The following is a 27650-nucleotide window of genomic DNA, read 5'->3' as shown; positions in this document are numbered from 1 at the left end:
CCTGGCATGTGCTCTGTCACACGCAATTGTCCTTGTTCGAGAATCTGCCTGTGAAAAACTGCGTCCCCTGCTAAAGTGGCAGCTTTCCATGGGGGACAGCCAGCTGCCCCTGCCTCCACCAGCACAGAGAGTATTTGCAAAGGGAGCAGAACACACTTTGCTATTTCACGAGCTCACGTAAAGGTCATTTCCAACCTGCTTCTTCTGCAGTGGGAGGTTTTGATTGTACAGCTCTAGTCTTGGTGCCTCTTTGGAAATTCGTTTATGCTCTCAGGAGCCGGGCTGTGTTCCCTCTTCCCAACTTTCATTACATTTAGTGCAGCCGAGCACGGAGATAATGTAGTTAGAATGGCAGGCAAAATAACCCATCATTAGAGCTATTGTCAGCTTTCTGCATACTTAATAGAAATGCTGTATGCAAACATATTTATGGATGGTCAGGATTAGAATAAATGGAAAGGCTTACTTTCTGATTGTGGATTTGGGTGACTTGATGTATTTTTCTCGGGGATTCTATTTAAAACATGGCAATTTACCTTGGACCATAAGAGCAAGAAAATTTCTTTTAGTGAGAATTTCTTCTATCTTTAGGGTTTCTATGTAATTGTGGGGTTCATGTTGAAGCAGTTTTACTAGTAAATAGAGTGATGATATACATTTCCTCAGAATACCATGTTGTCATTTTAGACTTGGGTGTGAAATATTGGTTATTAATATTTTAAATGGACATAAATGTGAATGAATTGAACTTTAGAAGTTAAGATGTATGTGGCTGTTAATGTAAACCCATGTTGAAGAAAATAATTGAATAGTTTACCATTTAAATCTTCTAGTGGGAAAAAAGAGCCTGGATTTAGGCTCTATGGAGAGAAGTCCTTTGCCAGATGTGTTACTAATGACTTATGGGGACTCTGAATGTATCAATTGCTCTCTGTACCCTGGTGATTCTCTGTCCTTTTCTGTCTTGTCTGTTTGGCATTGTGCTTCTGTCTGTCTGGCATTGTGCCTGGGAAACTGACTTCTGCAGGCTCAGGCTTGCTTGCCTTCCAGTTTGGCCAGAGGGGGGCACTAACAGCAGACAGGGGAGCTGGAGGGAGCAGAGGAGGTATTTTCCCACCCTGTCCTTCAGGGCTCAGCATTCTGGTATTTATTGGCAGTCTTTCTTCTTCCAAGGATCCAATGTTCTCTGAGTTCTGGTTCCTTGTTCCCTCAGGCCAGGAGTGGGTAAAAGTTTCTCTCTGTTGTTAGTCTCAGGGTACTTCATCACCCCACAATTCTTCCTTAATCATGCCAGCACATTTTTAAATAGTTCCTATACTGAATTCTCCACAGATTCTTTGAGTAAGTCATTTCTTTATTGCTGATCCTAAACTTAATTTACAACGTTATTTAATCTCTCTGTGTCTCACTTTTCTCATTGATAAAAAAAAAATCTGTCTAGCATATCTCAGAAGGTTGCTATGATGAGCAATAGTATGATGGTGCTAATAGTATAATAATGACAAAAATACTTGGCGCGTATTATGTACCTACGTCAAAACTCACCCTCTATTCATGATGGAATAATGGAAGGCAAAAATGGTCACAAACTCTTTCTCATCCTGCATTCATGCCCTTGTAATCATGCCTTTGGTGCTCCTCCAATCAAAGGTGGCAAATTTTCTCCATCTTTTGATTCTGTGCCAGCCTTGATACTTGCTTTGGCCACAGGGAAATAATAAATGAGTCTTGATCAGCAATTTACAAAGTGCCTGTGCACTTGGGCTCCCTGCCACCGTGTGAGCAAACCCAGGTAGTCTGCAGGATGACAAGACACATGTCCCAGTCATGCTCAACTTGTCACTGAGCCAGCCACTGCACCAGTAGGAGACACCTTATCAGATCACCAATCTCTGGCCAAGATTAGTGGAAACTTGCCCAGTTGAGCAGAACTGATGACCTAAGATGAATAGAAATGGTTACTAGAGCCAATAAAGTTTGGGTGACTTGTTAAAACAGCAAGAGATAGCCTGATGGAACCATTCTTTGCAAATATAAAAACACAATTATTTTTAAATATTATACATTATTGTATCACACATTATTAGTATCTATATTCTATGATGGAAGAAAAAGGTGCTCCTGGAAGGTCTCAGAAAGACATGCTTTCTGTTGTGTACAGAGCAGCCAGAGCAATTTTCCTCAGAGCACAATGCCTGAGCATTGGAAGTGAAATAGGGGAACGTTTTTTTTTTAACATGTGTGTTTCCATAGGCATGTTGGCCATATATGTCAGCAGATGAATTTGGGTGTTGCATATTAGTTAAAATCACAAGTGGAAAAGATTACATAATAAGAACAAAAAAAGAGGAATTAGAGGGTTGAAAGAAATAAGTTTTATGGGTTATAGTCTTAAGAGAGATAGCTCAGAATTCAAACACATCAAGACCTTGACTTAGAAGACTCCCCAACTAGGTCAAAGAGTATATCTAGATGGAAGCTAATGCCATATACTCTTGTATTTGGCACAGGAAGGTTAGCCAATGGCTAAAACAAACAGAATATGACAATAAGTGTTATTCAACTTTTCTATCCTGAGCCATGACTACCTAGGGAGAATGAACTTACAGTATGTAGTCCTTAAGGGTTTCTCCAGAAAATTGCAATAATGACTAGGCTGAAAAATTGAAAAGCTGCATTTTTTAAATTGGATGTTTGGTACATTTGAGATATCATGCTGGTGCAGTCCATATAAATCACTGAGAGAGGTGCCAAGGAGATGGGCTTTTGTGGGAGAAAACATGGTGGCTGTCTCTAAAGCTTGGTTGCTAATATTTTCCTATCTTTAGATCAAAGGAAAAGTGTGTCCAGGCTGAGACAGCGGGTGTGTGTCCCATGCTGATGTCTACATCAATGAGAAGTTGCTAGGCTGTTGGAAGGCACTCATTAGGAGATAAAAATAATAACTTAGTTGGAAAATACCCTCTTTTATTGGAAAATACACCAAAAGTTCTGAGGTGTAAATAGTATAAAGTATAATTTTCTTCCCTGAAGAACATACTAAGAATACCAAAACTCAGTTATTCAACTGACACATAGACCATAACATGTAATTTTATTTCATAACATAGAATTAAGATCTTCATTGAAAAGAGGGATGAAACAATGCCATATCTTTTAGAGAGCTTTTGACTCCTCCAAATTTACCATAATATTCCAAATTCACAAGCACCTTGAACTGACCCTTTGTAGTTTAAAAATTCCCTCATAATTGAGCCTCTTTGTTTAAAGACGTCAAACAGGTTTTACTCAGTATATCCATAGTTGTCACTAAAGAGAATAAGCTTATAATGATTCTTTAACTTCATTCATGTTAAGAAAAAGGTGTTTACTTTTTATTTATTCATACATTTTTAGTTTGTCTTTTGTAGCTGTAAGAAAAATAATTCTTTAATGCTTATATTCTCTGTTTTTGTTCTCATAAATGTATGAAATACATACTCTAAATAATTTCATAACAATGCTTCCACTGCATTTTAAAAATTCCTTCCAAGGGAGCTGGCTCGGGAAAGAACTAATATAATTAGCATTTTTTGATGGATGACGAGTGTCAAGGTAGAGAGATGAAGATGCTTGTTGCAGTTGGAGAATACACCTGAGTGTGTGCCGCATGCAGCTGCCCAATGTGACTGGAGAAAGTAAATTAGACTTATTCTTTTAGATAACCAAAGCATTATTTTCATAGTCTTAGAATTTATATTGTCATAAACGTATTTTTATGAAAAACTTTATGATTATGTTTATTTTCAGTCTAGCCCGATGTATAGGTAGCTACCTTGGAACTTCAGGTGAGTATGTCATCAAGGTCCTCCCATTAGAAGAGGAGATAAGCCAGAAAATAAATCACACTCTCTGAGTGAATAATTGGCTTAAGCTATGAACATCTTGAAATAATTAAGCAGATATGTTTTGTGGGCCTGCATGTGCCAGAAGTGGATCTGCTTGTTGGAGAAAAGACCTTTCAGAGAAGGACTTTAGGTAATATTCTCTATCACTTATTGAAGAGATCTGTCAAGAACACAGGAGAGAACATTTTAATCTAGAAATTTGTATTATATCCTAAGTATGTGAGTATAGGCTCTTCTTATTTATGACCTGATGAAGGCAAGCTTTGGAATTTATGTACAGTCTTTATGCTAGTGAACACCAGCAACATTAAGGACAAAAATGACAAGGAAGTCAAGGTTGAATCTACAAATACATTTATGAGCAAGCTGTAAGGGCATTTCTAAGAACTACAGAAAAATCCCTCCTTTCTGCTTGTATTTAGTTCTTAATATAGGAATTTACTTATTCCACCTCTTTAGATTTTTGAAGTATGCTCATTTGATTAAAATAATCTCTGTCGATGAACTGCCTTTCAATAAATCTTCTGATTTTAAAAAATAGTCTTTTAAGGGAACATGATCATATAATCACCATGCTAACTATCATTCAAAAGCCAGAATCCAACAACTGTGAAATGACTATATGAAGAAATAAATGAATGAGTTAAATATTATGTCCATGTAAATTATGCTGAAAGATAGATGGAAGACTTTCAACCGTGTGAACTCTCACTTGACTATCCTTCAGGAAATCAATTTTGATATTCTAGGCCAATAGTAACTTAGGTTAGAGAGTCTGAACTTTGTATTCAGATTTTCTATTTTCAGCTTAGTGACTCTTTGTTCATTGTCCTAAACAAACACATTTAACATTAGAATTAACATAGAACCAAAAGGGAAATGCAAACATTGAACCATTTCTGACTTAACCACTTGTCTTAATCTTATTACCTAGTAAGTTTCCTTTCAGTTAGGAAATTAGGAGATACAGGTAAAGAGTTGAAAGTTGACCCAATATTATCATAGTAAAATATTTTAACAGACACAAACTAGAATTATCATGCTTTTCAGTGTGCTCTACCTTTCAGCATCCTAAAATAGGATTCAGAACATCTTAATGTCTAAAAATAATAAATTTTGGGGTTGTATCAAGTTATTCTGTATTCCCTAGGGTTATCCAGTTGACTTACATCATTTTCTAAAAATGGTGTAAGTCAACTGGCTATTCCCCAAGGTTCTAGAGTACCAACTTAACTGTAAAACAAACAGCTATTTAAAAGTTTCTTTCTATGTTTCTTCTAATGGCCAAAGATCTATTCTTGTGCTAAAGCTACCCTGGAAGGGGATGTCCTCTCAGCTTATTCTTCAAGAATGAACTGGCTAAATTATAGGGGTTTTTCTAATTCACTTCCATATAACTGTCAGAATCAGCTTTTTAAGTTTCAGGTATTCACTCTTTTCATCTTTATTCTGGGAACAGTTTTCTTTTGCATGAAATATATATTTTAGTACACCTATATTTCCTTTCTTGAAGGTCTTCTATCTGCTTTGGTTTGTAAAACATTTCTATTATAAAACATTTTTATTTTGCATTTATTCTTGAAGATATTTTTACTAAGATTAGAATTTTTAGTAGACAGTTATTTTCTTTTAGTATCTCATAGGTTTTATTCCATTTTTTTTCCTGGCTTTCATAACCTGTAAAGCTATTAGCTATGTTACATTGTAGCTTTTGAAATAAAATGTTTCTTTGTAAGTTCATTTTTTATTTAGCCATCTTATATTTAGTAGAAATTCTTCACTCTATGGTATGATGTCTTTTATTATTTTTGAAAATTCTCAGCCATTATATCTTATTGGCTCATTGTTCATTTTTTACTCTTCTCTTCTAGCACTCCAATTATACATAAGAACTCTCCGTGTTTCTCATGTTCTCCTTCAGACTTTTGTGTATTATTTTTTTCCTGGATATTTCCTCCTGAGCTTTTTTCCCAATTAATCAACTATTTCTTCAGCTATGTCTAATCTGTAATTTAATTTATTCATAATGTTTGGTGTTTTATGTTGTTTGAACCTGCAATTTTTTGACATTATTTCTATCAAAAAAAGGAGTCTTACTCCACTTCCATTGAATCTGGGCTTGTCTTAGTGATTTACTTCTAGTGAACAGGATGGAACACAAGTGATATGTATGACCTCCAGTTTTAGCTCAAAAAGCTGGCTTCTACTTGACTCCATCTTTGTTGAGATATTTGCTCTTGGAAGTCAATCATCATGCCTTGGGAAGCATAGGCCTTAAGGAGGCTACGTCTAAGTGTCCAGCTTACTACCCAGTGGAGACCTAGATCTGAATGAAGTCAGCTTCCAGACATGTGAGCAAGGAAGTCTCTGAAATGTTCCATCCCAGCCTCCATCTGCCTTGCAAACACATGAGAGAAATGAATTAGCAAGAACCCAATGAACTCTGAGAATTTCCAGAGATGGTAATGATGATCATAATATCAATAACACTACTAATATAACAATAATTTTTGCTGTTTTACACCACTATTTGATATTATCATCTGCTCTGTTTTCAAAATAGTTTTCAGTGTTTAGGCAAAATTCTAAACCTTGTTGGTTATCTCTTTAATTGTTGTAGGCACATTTATCTCAAAGTCTGCAGATGATAACTCCAGGGCTTATTATTATTGTCCACTGTTTCATCTAGTTGTTCTTCATGCTGTCTCATCTTGCTGTGTTCTGATTATTTTTTATTGTGTGATAAACTTTTTATTGAAATAATGTGATCCCTAAAATGCATATTATCTTCTTCCTGAGACAATTTATGTTTGCCTTCTCCAAGATCCTGACACTGTAAATTCTGTACTTTGAATTAGAATGCTGACAGAATGACTCAGAGATGAAGGGCATCTTAGTGAATTATAGCATTGAAACGTTATCTTTAGCCTAAAATAAAGACAGTCATATATCTTTTGAGAAATAAATGTAATATAAGTTAAGATTTATTTCTTTGTAATTAAAATATCATAGAACTTTGAAAATCCATTAATTCTAGAATTAACTTATATGTACATACACTGAAGATACAGAGAGTAATAAACAATAGTAGCAGCATTCCAGGGCTTCATCAGTAGGGTGGCAACAATGAAATAAGAAACTATAAAAATAATCTAAGAAAATAAGTGCTGTGATAGAAGTGGTATGATTCATAAGAAGAGTGTTGGGGAGGGCTGGGCCACAAGACTGGGTAGATCATGGAAGAAGTTATCTGCAAAAGGTGTGGGTAGGGGAAAGACAAAGAATTAAATATGAAAGATCACAAAGAGCAAGGATGTGTCATTAAAGATTAAGGTTAAGATCATCGGTCTCCTATTGCTATGCTTGGATACTAAAGTCAGACAGTGAAGAAGTCTGATAGTAAAAAAAATCAATTCACTTGGAATATGGAGTTGGAGGGAAGCTCTATGGGTACTCCGGATTGCTGGAAGGATGAATACGAGGGTCCTGGAGAAAATTAAGCCTGAAACATCACTGGAAGCAAAATGACAAAACTGAAGCTGTCTTACTTTGGACACATCATGAGAAGACAGGATTTTTTTTGAAGAGATAACAATGCTAGAAAAAATCAAAAGTAGTAAAAAAAGAGGAAGACCAAATATGAGATGGATTGACTCCATAAAGGAAGCCACAGGCATCTGTCTACAGGAGCTGATCAGAGCTGCTGAGGACAGGCCATTGGGGACATCACTCATTTGTAGGGTGGCCAGGAGTCAAAGCTAACTCAATAGCATGCAACAATAAATATTTATATTTTATACATACATTTATGTGTATATATATATATATATATATATATATATATATATAGAGAGAGAGAGAGAGAGAGAGAGAGAGAGAGAGAGGGAGAGAAAGAGAGACAGACAGACAGACAGACAGAAAGATCATTCACAAGTATAATTATACACTATAACAGCATGGGAAGCCAGTAGCTATTATTATGCTTAATAATGTAAATCAGGTTATAAAAAATATATAAACACATCAATGCAAGTCTGTGCTTCCTTAATCATAGTTCCATGCTTAATCTTTAAAGCATGTTCTGCTGGTGAGAACTAATGCTAATGCAAACTACTGGTCAACCACATGGGGCCGAGGTCTTGAGGTGTCAATCACCTTTTGCTTTCAACAATTTAATCACATCCTTCCCTCTCCTAGGATTATATAATAATTAAGGTCTAGCACATACTAAACCATTATTTTGTATTCTCGATGTCTTAGCTGTTTAGATTCTGAGCTGACTGAAGTTTTCCTTTTTGTAGAGTCTAGTATATTCATACCAATGGTCATCCTCATTCTCACTGCCAGTGACACACCCAGGTCAATGCTATCTTTGGTCACATTACAGTGAGAGGCAAATAGAGAACCAGCAGATGGAGTGTTCATAGTGTATGTTACCGGGCTTATCTGAAGGGGAGAATTCATGACTCATATGAAAATACCAGGCACATTCCCTTTCATTTATGATGTAAAGCTATTGGCACAATAGAAAGTGATCACTCTTTGATGAGTGTGGTACATAATAGGCTTCCTTTTAAAAAAACTAAATAGGGGCTTCATCATGATAGTAGAGAAACATTTTCTCTAACAATCTTATCACCTTGTTATTTCCAAACTCTGCCTCATAGTTCCTTTCTTGATGAAATGTGCTCTATTGTTACTTCCAACTCACCTAAGAGTTTCTGCTTTCTGCTTAGAGAATTAAGCAACTCAACCCTTCTTGCTGTGTGGGAATTGCCTGTTTCCCTCAGCTTTCAGTCAGCGGTTGTGTGATTCACTCCACTGTTTCTTTCCTCCACCCAATCACTTCAAAAGCAGGAAGAGGCAAATCTACTCCTCAGTGTCTCCAGGACTGACTGACACCACTGATCCCTCTGCTCTTGTTCCTGTCAGCTGTAGCAACTTCTGACTGATTTTAAAGAGCATTGAAAGAGTTACATTTTTTAGAAGAATATATACTTAGAAAATACATTACTGTACTATGTCTTTTCTTTTCTGAATTCTGATCTTTGACATCGGAATTAGTAAATAACTCACCTGCAAGCATGCTTTTCAAGTGCAGAGCCCCAAACTCTAGCTACCTACTTCACTAGGCCCTCCCACTCTGGGTCACTATCCACCTGCCCCAATCACTCTGGGGCCAGGTAACCAAGAACTGGGGGCAAAGCTGCCCCGACGCCAGCTGAAATTATTCCAACCAGCCAATCCTAAACCTGTTTACCCTGCCTCATCAGTTCCACAATAAAGGCCCTTGTCTCCCACTGACCAACCCTGGTGCTTCCCCACGTGCCCCATTTACTCCCCTCCCCCAAGCCACTGCATGCCTCCCTTCTCTTGGGAACTGTAAGTAACAAACTGTCTTTTCAATGGCAAAAATCTCCTAATCTGCTGACCTCATCAAACTTAAATAATGATAAAACTTATTAAAACAATTACCGATGTATTCTAACTTTTTTTTGTTTATAAATACTTATTAGGTGCAACATGAAATATATTACCCATATTTTCTATTGCTTTCATAAAATATTTATTTCTTGAAGTTTATGTTTTACTCACAGAGAAATATATCTTAAAATGAGACAATGAATACTTTTACATATTAATATTTGGATTATAAAAGCTTTTTGTAAAGAAATATTACATTGTATAGCGATTAATATTCAGAAATAAATCTACATTCGATGCAGAAATTTATGGGCTAAATTGAGTCAATTTCTCTGGGGTACAAAAAAAAGTGAAATTGCCCTAACCGGTTTGGCTCAGTGGATAGAGCATCAGCCTGCGGACTGAAGGGTCCCAGATTTGATTCCGGTCAAGGGCATGTACCTTCATTGCGGGCATATCCCCAGTGGGGATGTGTGCAGGAGGCAGCTGATTGATGTTTCTCTCATCAATATACACACATTGATGCTTCTAACTCTCTATCCCTCTCCCTTCCTCTCTGTAAAAAATCAATAAAATATATTTTTAAAAAAGTGAAATAGAATTTTCCTTAAAACCAGAACTCAAGAGTTTAGTAAAATAAGAAACTAAAATATGTTTAAAATTCTTAACTGGTGAGTGGGTAAAGAATTTGTAGTACATTCATAGCACAATAAAAAGAAATGAACTCTTCTGTATGAGACACTATGGAAAAATCTAAAAGGCATTATGCTAATTGAAAGTAGCCAGACATGCATTTAAATAACATTCTGGAAAAAAAACAAAACCATAGGGATAGAAAATCAGATCAATGTTCCCCAGGAGTTTTGCTCACTTGGTATCCATTTGGAAATTAGAAAGAATTCACAAGTTATTCTTAGCAAAAGCAGCAGAATTTAAGACACCATTCTAGGACAAGTCCTAAGTAACCAGAGGAAGACTTTTTTTTTTTATTAAATATATTTTATTGATTCTTCCACAGAGAGAAAGGGAGAGAGACAGAGAGCTAGAAACATCGATGAGAGAAACATCGATCAGCTGCCTCCTGCACATCTCCCACCGGGGATGTGCCCGCAACCCAGGTACATGCCCTTGACCGGAATCGAACCTGGGACCCTTCAGTCCGCAGGCCGACGCTCCATCCACTGAGCCAAACCGGTTTCGGCGAGGAAGACATTTTTGTCAATGTTGCAGAGAGTCTTATCTAAAGCAACTTTGAGTAACTGAAGGCATAATCTGAGAATCTTCTTTAAATGAAACAACACAGGGGCATTCTAAGGTAGATTAGTATAGGAAAAAAACATGTGGCTAGAGTAGAGAATCAGTGGAACCTGCATAATGACACAAAACAAAATATAACCCTAGCTATTTTGGGTTATGGCTTTCACCATTTCCATGGTGAAAACAGAAACACCATATTAGAACCTCATGTGATACATTTATAGTTTGTCACTTATAATGAAGGTAGCTGCGTACTAAATTGCCCACACGCCCTGGCCAGTTTGGCTCAGTGGATAGAGTGTCGGCCTGAGGACTGAAGGGTCCCGGGTTAGATCCTGGTCAAGGGCACACTAGGTTTTGGCCTCGGTCCCCAGTGGGGGGCGTTCAGGAGGCAGTCGATCAATGATTCTCTCTCATCATTGATGTTTGTGTCTCTCTCCCCCTCTCCCTTCCTCTCTGAAATCAATAAAATATATTAAAAAAATAAAATAAATTGCCCACTCATTATAGGGTGCCATTCTCAGCTAAAGTTTTCCAATTTACTTCTTAAGGTGGAGATTTACAGAATAATAAGGACTAAGTGGGCTTTGCACAACCAATTCCCCAGTAATGTGGAAGGGAGGAAAGAATCCTTCCTCAAGGAGGCACAAATTTCCTCTGGGGGAGGGTCCATGTTGCACTCTGATCTCCCCAGGAGAGAGGAATTAGTTTTGAGCCTGCTAAGCAAGGTTGGAGGAAATACAAATGAATCCATTTGAATAGAGCTGGGATTTGGCTGCTGAAATGATATTGCTAAAGCATTCCTTTTCCTTTTGATTAGACTTTATATTGCAAATAAATTAGTTAATTCCAGCACAATTACTAACGGGTTGGCTGTCCAGCTCTCTGCTGAATGATCCAGTTCCTGCCAATTGCCTTAATAGTAATACAACAAATGCAAACATAGTAGCCTCAGAAATCCCAGACACTAGCAGAGTGGGTTCAAAGTGGTAATAGGAAAGCAAATAGAAAGTCAGGGGGGGCACTTCTATGCCTGCATGACCCTGATTTGACTTGTTTCAAATTCAATCCTTTTACAGAGCAATGGAGCGTGAGTCTTTCAAATGGAACTCCAGGGAGAATCCTTTATTTCAAAGACTGAAAGGTTGGAAGAATTCATTGCATCTGCAAAGCCAAATGTCAAAAGTTGTGTTTCTCATTCCTCAGGCCTGTGGTTAACTAAGCACTTGATTGACATTCTGCCACACAGAACAGGATGTGAGAGGTAGGGGCACTGAGGCCTTCAGCTTGAAAAGCTGTCAGCATATACTACCTTGTTTATTATCACATGTGACCTGATTTGTAGTTTCTCTTTTAAAATAGAAAACTCAGGTATCCTCTAAACTCAGATGCTGCCTCAAATTAAAACAAAAGACAACAATGGGTCTAATTCAGCCGTGGGCAAACTACGGCCCACGGGCTGAAATGAATAAAACAAAAAAAAAAAAAAAGACCATACCCTTTTATGTAATGATGTTTACTTTGAATTTATATTAGTTCACACAAACACTCCATCCATGCTTTTGTTCCGGCCCTCCGGTCCAGTTTAAGAACCCATTGTGGCCCTCAAGTCAAAAAGTTTGCCCACCCCTGGTCTAATTCATAGTAGCTGTGGCTCCCATTTGCTGCGCGCTTGCTGCATGCCAGGCACTGTGATCATTTCCTTATGCGCGTATCATCTCATTTAATTATAAAACAACCCCATGCACTAGGAAAAATTAATCTCCAGTTTTCAGATGAGGAAATTGATGATCACAGGAGTTAAGTATCTCCCACAAGGAAACCTTAACCCAGAGCGCATTGTCTGCGATTTCATATTTTAGTTTAAAACCACCTCGTTACATTACCTTAATGTGAGAAATGTACAATGTCAAAATGCCAAATGTGGTCAGCTATAAAGATTTTTTCATTCTAGTACTTTTCCCTAAGGAATGGGTTTTCTAAATTATATTGATTAAAACCAAAATAGCAAATAAAAGTAAATATACAAAATGAGTTCCTGTGGCATAGTTAGATTTATGCACACACATTGTACACATGAAATCCTTTTTGATTCATGTACTCTTGGAGTCATTCTCTGAGCCAATGAGAGCGTAATTCAACATGCCTAAGTTCTTTATGTTTTGACAAATGCACTAATCACATTTGGGAGAATGTCATTGTATACATATTTATCATATAAAAATATTGCTAAGCCAGTCGGCATGGCTCAGTGGTTGAGTGCCAACCTATGAATCAGGAGGTCACGTTTCAATTCCTGATCAGGGCACATGCCCAGGTTGCGGACTTGATCCCAAGTGTGGGTTGTGCAGGAGGCAGCTGATTTTTCTCTGATCATTGATGTTTCTATCTCTCTCTCCCTCTCCCTTCCTCTCTGAAATCAATAAAAAATATTTAAAAATATTGCTAAATATTCAATGATTGAGATGAATTTCCTTACAAAATCTCCTCAGCTCTTTGTTCCAACTAGGTGGTATATTGGTGTTAATAAAAGCTAATTGAAATATCTATTTTATCTATTATTTTTTCATCAGACCCAGATATATTGCTAAAAAACTTATGTTAAAGGATTACTCACTTATAAGGAATATTAATGGATCATATTTTCTGTTCTGAATTTTACTGATTCTCTGGAAACCATTTTTGAGCATATTGGGGGTGAGTCAGGCCAAAGGGTCAGTTTGTCAAGAGATTTTACAAGTATCAAATTTTACCACAATCAAGAGGCACAAGGCAGGAAGAGGTGTGGGCCACCAGCTCCTGGCACTGGATATTCACTATCTCCACAGATGCATGAGGTCGCTTTGTCAAGAACATGGCTGGGACACCCAGCAGAGTTCTGAATTAGGAAATGCCTTTATTTTATATCCCAAATATTTAGCTTAAGTGGCACCCTCTAGGGAGCTCTATCTCATAAATCCAAAGTTGCAATCTGTTCGCCACAGGAATCCCAAGCAAGGAGCATCCTGCTAAGCGTACCCATGGATGCGGAATCCCCTTCCAGCAATATCATTAGAAAACGTTCCAGGAGGTCACCAGCATCTGTACAAGATGAGATGGCACCCCTTACTTTCTTTCTGTAGCCCTGGAGGTCCCTTTAGTGAAGCTTGGGGGAGAGGTGGATCACAGACTAGGTGTATGAACTCCCTTCTCCACAGTGGGGTGCACTGTTGTGTTTGTAACTAGTTTTTATCACTTTGCTCAGAGCACTGATTAAGTTTAGGGCCATGATCAGCAGTTTAATTTCCATGTGATCCAGGCATCAGTGTTTCATGGTGAGGTATCATGACTCCAGTGCAGGCCACCATATTGGGAGTGAGTTTTTTTTTTATTATTATTATTATTATTATTATTATTATTATTATTATTCCATTTGGAAAGGAAAGGGTGAGGAATAGGTAGATATGCTTACACAAATCCAGGACCCACATTGGGAAAATACTTTAACAGATACAAGAGTGAGCAGGAACAGATCCAGGATTTTCAAGGGCCCAAAGTTTATACAGTTTTGGAGGCTTTCACTTTAATAAGAAGAGCAGAAAAATAATTCACTTGTGCACAATGACAAAAATATTGATCACACCTGTTCAATATTGAGATTGTAAGGGCCCCTTTTATTAGAGAGGGGTCCTGAAGCTGGTAGCTCATTAGCATCTAGTAAATCTGTAGGTGAATATGATACTTGTGCCAAAATAATTGCATCCAATAGCTCTGGAGCTCTGGAAAACACATAAAATAAGTAGATGAAATGATTGTGCCTTAAAAGATATTTAGGTAGAAGAAAAACAGAAATAAAAATACACAAAAAATGTAGAGAATAAAGCTAAAACACTTGCACAGGGTCTACTGTGGCTACTATTTCTTTTTGAATCCTCACCTGAGGATTTGTTTATTGATTTGAGAGGGAGGAGAGAGAGAGAGAGAGAGAGAGAGAGAGAGAGAGAGAGAGAGAGAGAGAGAGAAACATCAAGGTGAAAGAGGAACAGTAATCGGTTGCCTCCTGTATGCGCCCTGACTGGGGTTGTAACCTGCAACCTAAGTATGAGCTCTGACAGGGAATTGAACCCAAAACTTTCGATGTATGGGATGACACTCCAACTGAACTACTTGGCCAGGACTACTATGGGCTACTATTTACTAAACACATTATCCTATGTCTGGAGCTTTCACAATAACACAAAAGTACATATTACGCCCTCTATCTTAAAGACAAATACCAAAGTAAAGAGTAGTCTCCCCTTATCTATGGAGGATATGTTCCAAGATCCCCAGTGGATGCCTAAAACCACAGATAGTACTGAATCCTACAAATACTTTTTTCCCATACACATATTCCTATTTAAAGGAATCACACACAGTTAGAGAGTAACAGCAATAACTAAGAATGAAATAGAACAATTAGAACAATAGACTGTATTAAAAATATATGAATGACTACTCCTGATTTTCAACCTAATCTTTCATCCCTTCAGTCTTCTATGTTACAGTAAATGGCAACTATGTTGTTCTGGTTGCTTGGACTAATTCTTGAAGTCATATATGATTAATATAGTTTTCTCACTTTCCTCATCTATTCAGACTCGAATTTTAAACCTGGCACCTTCCCCTCTTCTTCCCTGCTACACCTTTGGTCTAACATCTCTTGCCTAGATTATTGTTACAGGATCCTAACTGTTCTTGCTTTCATCCTTACCTCCTACAGTCTGGTTTCCATCCAACACCCAGAGTGAACTCTTCTATAACACAGGTGAGATTGCATCAGCTTGACTATGTGCCCCATTGGCTTCCCATCCCATTGAGAGTGAAATCCCAAGTCCTTCAGCTGACCCAACAAATGCTACTTAGCCTGGCCCATAGCCCTTGTCTGATGTCATCTCTTAAAACTCCCTCACTCGTTCTGCTCTGGCCACATTGTCTGTTCCTTAAATATGCAAGTGCTACACTGTTCCTGGTCAAGCTTTTAGACCTGACACTCCCTTGGCCAATAATGTTATTTCTCAAGTACATGCCTACAGACCTTCTTCCTCAATTCCTTTAGGTGTCTATAGGAATATTTCCATAGATAAGAGGCTTCTTTGACCACCTTATCAAATAGCACCCTCCCATAGCACAACCATTCCTTTAATATGCCTCTTCTTCCGTAATACTCATCAACATGTAACATATTATACATGTTTATACTAATTTGTTTATCTTATACTTTCCTGCCTAAATAGCTTATAAGCATCATGAAGTTATCTCAACCACCCTGCACATGCCTGGCATACATTATAAACTCCATAACTGTCATATTCTGTCAAATATAAAGCACCAAAGATTATAAGGCACATCTTCATTTTATATATCACTATAGGAAAAATGTACCAATTATATTATCATACAACTTTTTTTTAATCACATAATTTTTGTATGTGTTGAAAGACTCAGGCTCACTTTTCATGGATGAGAGTACATTACTCTTAATCATGCAGAAAAATATAAATAAATAAAATAAGTTATGGAAGGAATGGCTAAAGCTTTCACACATACAGAGTCCAACTTTTGTGAATCAACCTAGAGTTATCAATGCCCTTTGCTTCCCTTTTTCCACAAAAGATCATTTCACTTGCCACTGGGAGAATTAGTGCTACAGATTTCTTCATTAAAGAGCACACTGATTTCAACTTTCAGAGTTTCTTCTAAAGCACTGGCATATCTTCTCTAAGTTCTATGCTGGTTGGAGCACACTTTATCTACCAGAAGGTGTTTATAGTGAGGTTTTAGACAGCACCCAGGATTCACATTCCTTTTTCAAATGGTTCTACACGATTTCTTGACCAAGATATTGAAGAGTTATAATCAAACTGAAATATAATTAAACTCAAGAAGGGAAGCACAAACATTCCACTAACATCAATGGAAGTGAGAAAAACACGAGCATCTATGACCAAGGCCGGGTGCACGCAGGCAATGATGACTAATCCCTATCACCTCCTGGCAGCAGCCAGTGAACGATGCCGTTCAGGAGAAGGTCTTAGAAATGTGAAAATATGGGTATCGTTTGAATGAATCAACAGTTAATAAATGAATGGTTCAACTGTTCTACTAAAGCCATATAAGAGTAGCCTCCTGTGAGCTGTCTCATTGGTGTAGGTGGCAACCTGCCACCACTCCAAGGAGGAGATCAAACCAGACCTTTACATCTTTCTCCATTGATTTTTATCTCTTTGATTCTGGCGATCATTCCTTGATTTAATGACTATTACTAAAGTTTAGAAACTTTCTGAAGGATAATAAAAAAACCTAAAAGGAAGGCCAAACTGTCATTGGGATCCCTAGAGACCAATTAATGAAAAGCAATTCACACTAAAGTATATGTGGGTTCAATAAAAATGTATTGAACTTTAAAGTTAATGGAGCAAAAATTAAGATCAGAGTCTCCATTTCTTGATAAGAACAGTTTCCTAAGTCATTTAATTAATGTTTTATCCTAGGGGAAAAAATTAGTCCCAGTATTATAGTAGCAAGAGATTTACCAAATTAGACACAGGAAAAAAAAAAAAAAGGTAGGAAGGTCCTAAAAGACTGTCTTAGCATTACTCTTTTGGAATTACAGAAAAAAGTGTATTTTGATATATCCAATTTTTTTTACTTCCTAGACCTATGGCATGCAGTACATATGAATAAATGGCTAAAAATTGCTACCACAACAGCTTTGCTTCTATAAATCAAGTATGAACAAACCCTACTGCTCTTGGCTCCCTTTAACCAGAGTGAGATAGTCCGGAATTTATAAAATAGATTCACAAAAATTGGTCAATATCCCAATTATTAATGGGAAAAGAACACCCAAAATTCAGTGATGGAAAAAAAATACAAGTGAACAATACACACAAGGACACGCCTCTAATCATAAAGAGAAACAAACAATAATAAAAAATAACACAATATCTAACTCCTCTATCAAAACAGAAATATCTTAAATCAACATTTTAATACTTGGGGCTACGGGGTCAAGAAGAGCACTGTCTTTGCACCAGTAGGGGGTGTATGAACTTACATCAGTTTCCTTGAAAGCAATTTGCTATATTTTGAAGAACCTTGAAAATGTTCACTTCCTTTTACCCAGTGATTCTTCATTAAAAAGTCTCGGCTAAGAAAACAATCAGAGATTTGTACATCTTTACAGATGGTCAGTGTGGCTTTATCTATGATAATTAATTCTGGAAACACCATAATGTCAGTATGTTCAGATACCATACAGCTTTAGAAACTTGATTTTATTTTTTTTTAGAAACTTGATTTTAAAGGGCTCAGAGATTACTTTCCAATGTAATATTAAGTGAAATTATAGTATATCTTTATTTACATTGATTTTAAAATATATTGGAAAGGTTACACCAACAAAGTAGTTATCTTGAGATGGAGAAATGATAATTTTAAGCTTTTCTTTACAATTTCTCTCTCAAAAGTTTAAGTTTTTAATCAGACAATAATAAGGCATTAAAAACATCTCAATCCTAACAAAAAAAGAGATTTACAAAGAAAAATTTTAAAGTTCGAAACCTGCCCAGGTTATGGAACCAGATTTCTGACCTGGGGATAAAGGCCTGGTTGTATCCCATAGCTTCAAGACCCTCTATCCACAGAATGCTCATGGCTCTCTCTCCTCCAGAGGAAGTCTTTTATTAAAAAATAACAAATTGTTATTGCCAACCGTACAGACAGTGTAAACAAATATATCATAAGAGGAGTAAACCCTCTCTTAGTTTTGTTCCCCAGAGTTTACTTTCAAAACATTGGAGTATGATTTGCAGATAATAATACCAGTATTTAGTAAACAGTTCCATGTTTTTTGACACATGTCAGGATACATGGCATTTTCCATTATCCCCAAATTTCACACACGTCCCTTTGCAGGGCATTCTCTTCCAACCCCCAAAAGTAGGCAACCACTGATTTGCTTGCTGTCACTAGAAGTTAGTTTTGCTGTTATGCAATTTTCTGCAAATGGGATCATACTTATTGCTTAGAATAATATGTCTGAGATGCACCCATGCTGTGCGTATTTTATAGGTAGAATTCTGTTGCATAACTGTATATTAATCTGTCTCCTCACGCATTGATAGCCATTTGGATTGTTTCCAGTTTCTGACTGTTATGAGCAAAGCTGCTTTGACCTGCAGGTATAAGTATTTATGTATTTTTGGGGTGGTTGGTAGGTAAATATTTAGCAGTAACATTACTCTGTCACATAGTACACATAAGAAAAAATCAAACTATTAGTTGAAATGGTGTTCCATTTTCCATTCACATCAGAGATGAGAAAGGGTGAGGGTTGTCCCATTTCTACTTGACATCCTCAGGTGTTTTTGTGGTTGTTGTTTTGAAGGTGAGAGGCCGTACTGGTGTCTCTGTGGTTTTGATCTATATAACTGTGGACTCTCTTCTTGGCTGGTAGATGACCACCTTCCTCTGTGTCCTCATGTGTCAGGAGAAAAAGAAAACAAACTTTCTGGTGTCTCTTCTTATAAGGGCATTAATCCTATTATGAGGGTCCTACCCTCATGAGCTCATTTATTGAATTATTTTCCAAGAGCTCCATCACCAAGTACCATCATATTGGAGGTGAGAGTGTCAACGTATGAATTTTAGGGGTAGACATAATTTAGTACCTAGCAGTGAGATAGGACCTAAAGTTTATTTTTCTACCTTGTGGGTATCCAGTCATTCCAGCACCATTGTTTCTTTTCCATATTGAATATTCTCAGCATATTGTTGAAAAATAAAAGGCTATTATGCAGGTGTCTATTTTTGAACTCTTCATTCTTTTCCATTGATTGTTGGGTGTACCTTTATGTCATTACCACACTGTCTGGATTATTTTAGTTTTCGAGCAAGTCTTAAAAATAGGTAGTGGAAATCCATCAGATTTGTTCTTTTCCAGATTGTTTTAGGTATTCTAGGTCTTTTGCAATTTTATATACATTTTAAACAACTTGTCATTTACTTCAGAAAAGTCAACTAAAATTTTTATTGTGATTATATTGTCTATAAATTGATTTAGAGAGATTTTCACCTTAATATAGAGTCTTTGAATTAATGAATGAGGTACTCATCTCCATTATTTTTGTATTCTTTAGTTTCTCTCAGTCATATTTTATTTTTCAATGTACAGCTCTATCACAATCAACCTATATGTATATTTCACATCTTGATGACATTATACGAGGTATTTTCAAACACTTCCCTTCCAATTATTCATAGATTACATATACAATAAAATTGATTTTTGTATATTGATATTATATGCTGAAACCTTGCTAAATTCACTTCTAAATTTTAGTAGCTTTTTGTTAAGATTCCTTTAGATTTTTTCCCTTACTATTTTATGGGAAAAGAAGTTTGACTTCTCCACAGATAATAATATTGGAATGTAAATTCATTCCAAAGACTTAGGCATGGTCAATTATAGAGTTCTTGTGTATCTGCTGCTTATCAATGAAACAAGCACCTAGTAATCCATAAATTTTGCTCAGGCACCAGGTGGTGTAAAGACAGCTACTCAGTCTTCCCCTTGTCTGTACTGCAATGTCTTGTTGCACCTTGTCCCATTTTCTCTTGGCCTCAAATTCCTGACTCAAGACGGGTAACATGAACTTCCCATTCTAGACATTGAGTTTATAATGATCACTCCAGCATTTGAATGCAAGCTTCTCCCAAGCTTTTTCCTTGGTTTCCCGTGTTTTTGGCTAAGGATATATCTTAGCAGTGTTCTTTAGGAAGAGAGCTCTGTAGACCTAAGCAGAAGCTTCATTCAGAAACTAGAAAAGAGAAAATTATGTAATTACTGATAAAGAGTAGGAGTAATCAAGTCCGGCCCGTGTAGTTCAGTGGTTGAGAGTCGACCTATGAACCAGGAGGTCATAGTTCCATTCCTGGTCAGGGCACATGCCTGGGTTGCAGTCTTAACCCCCAGTAAGGTGCGTGCAGAAGGCAGCTGATCAATGCTTCTCTCTCATCACTGATGTTTCTATTTCTCTCTCTCCCTATCTCTTCCTCTCTGAAATCAATAAAAACATGTTTTTTTAAAGAGTAGGAGTAATCAAGATTCTCCAGTGCCCACTATGTGACAACACTGTGATGTATGCCTCTTTATATTCACTAACTCACTCACTCTTTCCACACACATCTATGAAGCAGAGATTATAATTCTCCTCTGCAAGATGAAAACTGAAGGCCAGAGAGGTCAAATGGAGCAAGCTAAGTTATTAATAGTGACAGAGCTGTGAACTACATCTAGTTTTCCTTGATTCCCAGGGCACATAGGAGTGTAGGAGTCAACATACTTAACAGACATTAAGATATTTGTTCTTAAAGTTTTTCTGGCATGCAACAACAAAAACAACAAAAATTACTGCTAAGCCAAAAAACAAACAAAAATGAAAACCAAACCAAACAAAGAAAGCTTGAGGATTATGGGCCTTATCTATTTTGATAGATTTATATCTTTTCATGTACGTTAAAAATCATCAAAATCATAGAAAACCAATTAATATTGAATGTTAGATAAGCCAAATTGCACATCAAATAATTCGATGTTTTGGTTGAGAACATCAATTTTAAACCTGTGGTGAACCAGTATATCCCCCTTAAAGACTTTGAAGAAACAAAGTAAAACTAATATAGACAGGTACAAATGCAGTGAAAATACAGGGTAACCACTATAAAACCAAAAAGGACTACTTGTTTTTTTAAAATCCTGAGGCACCTCCTGAAATGAGGAAACAGACAAAATATTTCAATTGCTCTACATAAAAAAAGGAAAATAGGAGTGCCCAGGAGAAAGATGCAGGCAAGAGTACCCTGGAGGTATATTTTTAAATGATGAAAAATAAACCAATCTCTTTTTATATGTACATCCACTAACATCTGAGGCCAGCAAAAAAATGTATCACAAATTTTATGTCAATCTCTAACATGTAATCCCTTTTTCATAGCTATATGATTTAAAAAAATAGTGTACCTGTAGAATAATATTCATTTTCTTATAAGAATTTCTTTTACTAATAAGTATCTAGAATGTGATTATGGTTACACTGCCAGTATCTAGGCAGACAGTTGAGTGAACTCACAGCCGCTAAGTAAACACAAGATTGGAGGCTTTTCAAGAAATCAATGTGCTCCCGACTTTAATAATACCTTCGTGCAAAAGGTGCAAAAGGGCTTCAGACTCGTAAAATTACTTCTGCTCAGTTTTTCTCCCCTTGAAAAATTTAAAAGACATCTGGCCTACCCTAGATGGATATTAGTAGAATCTGACCTTGAATAAGTACTTAACAGTTTTGTAAGAAGAAACTTATGTAATTAAAATTGCTATATCAAGTGCAACAAAACTTCACTGTAATTACCTTATAATACCATAAATTCATTTTCAGAATGTGATGAACCATATCTCCAGGGTGAGGTCTGGTACATTAAACTTCTCTCAGATACAGACCAAAACCTAGGTCTTGTCTTAGATGCATGATAACAATATCACAAAGGGGTCATAGCATAAACACATTGATTTAGTTGGTTGAAACTCATCTCTAAATCTTGTTTGTGGATAAATGATTGGGAAATAAGCATTCACTTCTGACATGTATGGATTCCAACTATATACCTTGACATACTAAGTTTAAAATCTGAGTTATCCATTTCATAAATTATAGATTTGCCAACATGTGTTCAGTCATTCTGAATTAATATTTATACTTAACTAATGTTATTAACATAAACACCTTGATAAATAAATATTCATTAACTTATTTTAAACCTACAAATAATATTTAAACAATTTTTGCTTATAAAGCACTCAGAAAATAATGCCAGCAAGGATATACTGAATTTTATGTGAATTCTATTGTACTAAAAATATAGTAGGATACAATATGTTATTGTAATAATATTACAAACTATATTGTATTATTAATACAATTATGCAACTAGTTTGATGCCAACCTAAGAGACTGAAATAATTTTGAGTAGGGTAATTAACCTGACCATAAAATTAACACAATTTTATCCTATCTAATAAAAGAGAAACATGGTAATTAGCGTACAACCGCTACCCTTCCCATTGGCTAATCAGGGCGATATGCAAATTAATTGCCAGCCAAGATGGCGGCCGGCAGCCAGGCAGCCTGAAACTAACATGAGGCTTGACGGAGGACTCCAACGTTCCCCGCCTGCCTTGCCGGCCTCTGAGCTTGCAGTTTAAGAAACATTGTAACAAATATAGAAGCTAAACAAAACCCCAGAAACCTGCTTTCAGCGAGCCAGGATCTCAGAGCTGGAGTTATACACTGTTTCGATTATAAAACCGAAACAAACCAGATACCTGCTATCAGGAGCGGAGGCCTAAGAGCTGGAGCCTCAGAGCTAAAGCTGGCCCAGAATTAAAAAAAAAAGAAAAAAAGGAGCGGTTGGGAGCTTCCGTCACCTGCCAGCCTGAAAACAGCCCTCATCCCCTCCCACAGACTGGCCAGGCATCCCAGTGGGGACCCCCACCCTGAAGGGTGTGTGACCAGCTGCAAACAGCCATGATCCCCTCACCCAGGCTGGCCAGGCACCCCTGTGGGGACCTCCACCCTGATCCAGGACACCCTTCAGGGCAAACCAGCCGGCCCCACCCATGCACCAGGCCTCTATCCTATATAGTAAAAGGGTAATATGCCTCCCAGCACTGGGATCAGTGGAGCCGCGAGGCCTCCCTGCACCGGGATCAGCAGAGCCAAGAGGCCTCCTGGCACTGGGATCAGCATGACAGGGGGCAGTGCCCAAACCCCCTGATCGCCCTGCAGCTCTGTGTGTGACAGGGGGCGGGGCCACAACCTCCCTATCTGCCCTGCTCTGTGCCTGATACGGGGGAGCTCCCCAAGCCCCTGATCGCCCTGTGGCTCTGTGTGTGACAGGGTGCAGCGCCCCAACCCCCCCCCCCCCCACGGGCCCTGCTCTGTGTGTGATGGGGTAGAGCCATAACCTCCCCATCAGCCCTGCCCTGAGTGTGAGAGTGGCGGCGCCCCAACCCCCTGATCCGCCCTGCTCTGTGTGTGACAGGGGGGAGCTCCCCAACCCCCTGATCGGCCCTACTTTGTGAGTGACAGGGGGGAGCTCCCCAACCCCCTGATGGGCCCTGCTCTGTGCGTGACAGGGGGGAGCTCCCCAACCCCCTGATGGGCCCTGCTCTGTGCGTGACAGGGTACAGAGCCCCAACCCCCCTGATGGGCCCTGCTCTGTGCATGACAGGGGGCAGTGCCCCAACCCCCTGATTGGCCTGCTCTGTGCATGACAGAGGGTGGAGCCGCAACCTCCCCATCAACCCTGCCTTGAGTGTGACAGGGGTTGGTGCCCCAACCCCCCAATCGGCTCTACCCTGAGCGTGACTGAGGGTGGCATTGCAACCTCCCAATCCGCCCTGCTCTGTGCATGACAGGGGGCGGCGCCCCAACTCCCCAATCAGCCCTGCTCTGAGCCCGACCAGGGGCTGCACCTAGGGATTGGGCCTGCCCTCTGCCACCCGGGAGCGGGCCTAAGCCAGCAGGGCGTTATCTCCCAAGGGGTCCCAGATTGTGAGAGGGCACACGCCAGGCTGAGGGACGCCCCCCCCTTCCCCCGAGTGCACAAATTTTTGTGCACCGGGCCTCTAGTTCTATTATAAACAAGAATCTGGAGAAATTATGTGTTTGGTGAATTCTAACCTTAATAAAAACAGTGGTCAGTCTGGGCACTGTTAGATTGCACCTTTCCTTCAGGAAAAGGTTTACCTGTCATCTCCTATGCTTGGTTGTTGCCCTTAGAGCTTACCTTCCTGACTCAAAGGTGAACCACGTGGAGTCCCGCCCGTATCTCCTCAAGGAGCTGAGAGGCCACATCACCAGTTTGACCTTGGCATTGTGGATATCCCAGAGATAGATATTCTCATGAGTGATCTGCATTGTGCATTCGCCGTAAATATCCAGATTTGGTGTAGGCATCAGATACACATTGAACCGCTCTGCAAAGAAACAAAGAATGGAGAAGAGGGCATGACTGTAGCTGCACTGGATTGATTGTCTACCTGCCTTCAGCCCTCAGAAAGTGGTCTCGTGTCCCTGGGGGACATCCATATACACTGCAAAACACTACTGTCTTCCATATGGTGTATGAAAAAAGGACTTCAAGTGTTCTTAATCATTAATTAACTCACTCATCCTACAATTCTTGTTGCATGCATTCTCTATGGTGGGGATTAAATGGTTAAATTGTATGGTGGAGAAATGAGGGTAAAAAGCTAAGTGGATTTCAGCCCAAGTGGTGCTTCCTGTCTGCTTCTTCACACACTTTAAGTGGATATCATACAATTCCTGAGAGGAATGTCATTCAATTTAAGCAAAAATGTACTCATTTTTACCTTTGTGGCATGAAGTACTCAATGCACACTCAGACTGACTGTCAAAACACATTGTATTCACTGTCAGTTTCAGCCCATGATAATTGCCGGTATTCATTACTGCCTTCTGCAGGACTTCATAATGTGGTTTTTGGTATGCAAAAATAAAAATACACAACTGTTTTCATTCCTGGATATTTTATACTCGAAAATATGATTATTAGGCAATAATTCCAAATCTAGTTTTATAACTTTTTGTGCATCCTAAAGGCTACCACAAAATTATGCAGCCTCTAATCTCCAGTTAAATGCATTATATGCATTTAATTTTGGAAAATAAGGTTAGTTTCTAAGTTCCAGGAAGTAAAGACCTTAGGATGACCTGTAAAGTGTCCTATAAAATATCCCTAGTTCCTAGTCTTAGTTTAAAGTAAGTGATCAATAAATATTGGTTAACTATGAATAAAATAAATATTGCCATAATAAATATGGTTTGCAAGAATTGAGGAATTATAAACAAATAATGAGTCATGATAACAAAAATTGTAAGAATTACTGGTAGATAAATCCTTGTGAGTTTATAAATTTAATTATGAATAGTACATTAAGGGCAGTGCTGTTGAATTAATTATTTTGAAAGGGATAATGGTGCAGTTGCAGTTGGAAGAGGATTGATATGTTTAGGAATGTGCTATCATCCATCAGAATGCCTCAATTTAAACACTGACTGCTTGTACCGAGCTGGCATTGTCTGTATAATAGAAAGAATCTTTTCTGTGGCAGGTATTTTGCAGAATAACGATTTATTGATGCAAAAAAAAGAAAGACAGTAAAATCGGATTCTAAATAGGTTAAATTTAATTTAAGCACGACAGCTTGAAATTTAGTAACCATATGAACAATAGTTATAATCAAGTGTCTAGATATTTTTGATTAAAATAATCTAATGATTCAATTTTTTACTAAGATTATTGACCTATAAAACTAATATGTATATGATTTCACATTCATTTCCTAAAGACAAATTAAGATAAATTCTATAGATGATAAATGAAGAAAGAACATTGCCCTATTAATTATCTGCAATAAAAAGCACACGCACACACACATATATATATATATTTATGAAATATATATTCTAAATTCAAAAATTCTTGTGTGAAACCAAGTAAGGTATAAACATTTAGCATTTAAAATATCACTCACATTCCTACCACAATTCCCACACACTACTTGGGGTTGACAAGTAGTATACCAAAGGGGCATGATCTCATATAAGAATATAAATGAAGCTTGGACCAAACAGAGAGACTCAGGAATATAGAGAATGCCTGAACAGCAGTATTTTTTTCTTTTTTTTTTTAAATATATTTTATTGATTTTTTACAGAGAGGAAGGGAGAGAGATAGAGAGCTAGAAACATCGATGAGAGAGAAACATCGATCAGCTGCCTCCTGCACATCTCCTACTGGGGATATGCCCGCAACCCAGGTACATGCCCTTGACCGGAATCGAACCTGGGACCTCTCAGTCCGCAGGCCGACGCTCTATCCACTGAGCCAAACCGGTTTTGGCAACAGCAGTCTTTTTTTTCTTTGGTCAAGACCCTTTGGATGAAGTTCAGCTTTTCCATTTGGAACTAATGATACGTCAGTGGCATTTGTTGTGGATAGGGAAAATATTTTTACAAAAGTAGAAAGTAAAACATTCCTCTAAATTCCTTTCTTTCCATCAATTCCAGAGTCTGAGGATAGCAACCGAAGAATCACTGCCCAAAAGTCAAGAAATAACACTTCTTTCAAAATACTGAAATAAATGAACATCATTAACCAATTTTACTATTGCTTAGGGCCACATTGACCCTTGATATTCACACCCACAGTTTGATATTTTTAAAAAAAGATGTAAAGAAATAATCGTGACATTGAGTGCCCTTCAGGTAGATGGAACACGAAACATCAGAGGACTCAGGAGAACCATATTTTCCCTGAAATGTCTGTGTGCTCTAATGTTAGCAGATAAATCCTAGCGATGATGAAGACAGAGTCCAGTCATCACAGTGGACATGGGGAAAAGCTGGAGAATAATAAGTGAATTTAATAAGCTTCACATACTATAGAGCTCTAGATCTTTATAAGTAAACACAAAGTGATTAAGTAACTTGCCCCAAGGAGTCCTTCCAGAGCCAGCTCCAGGCAACATAGTGCAGGTGAAAGGTACCTGTGGTGGCCCTTCCCCCCTTGCCTGCCTTCAAATTTCTCATTCTTCACACACTTTGTTACCTAGCAACTCAAGTTAACCCCTTCTTAATATGATTCAGAATACTCCAGTCTCCCTTTTAATGCTATTTCTTGCATCTTATGAAAAATTTATCCTATTTTATTTCCAATTTTTAAATATTCAAATCCACCCTCCCCTAATTTCCAAGGATTAGAGATTCAATTAAAAACTAGACTAATGTAATCCAGCAGAAAACTGGACACATAAAGATGAGAGCAGCGCATCAATTATCTGGTAAATTATACTTTTTCCTATTCCATTATAATGGAAGGAAGGTTTCTGCACTTGCTATGAATAATTTACTTCATGCCCTTACTAACATAAAACAGGCTGTTGCTCAAATTCGTTATGGTTTCCATTGGAAAGACCAT

At 37.9% G+C, this 27650-nt stretch overlaps 1 protein-coding gene across 2 annotated transcripts in view; it reads right to left on the bottom strand.

The window, feature by feature from the left end:
- DOK6 (docking protein 6) overlaps nt 1-27650 on the bottom strand; it is a 247369-nt gene that overhangs the window by 74869 nt on the left and 144850 nt on the right. For both annotated transcript variants that reach the window (XM_059706350.1, XM_059706349.1), the window contains exon 5: nt 24435-24624. In XM_059706350.1, the coding sequence (XP_059562333.1) occupies nt 24435-24624 (190 nt within the window). The remainder of the gene's footprint in view (nt 1-24434; nt 24625-27650) is intronic.

Source organism: Myotis daubentonii, chromosome 8 (assembly GCF_963259705.1).
Source record: "Myotis daubentonii chromosome 8, mMyoDau2.1, whole genome shotgun sequence".
NCBI lineage: Eukaryota > Metazoa > Chordata > Mammalia > Chiroptera > Vespertilionidae > Myotis > Myotis daubentonii.
Note: the sequence above shows the minus strand (reverse complement) of the source record. Positions and strands in the feature narration are given on the sequence as shown.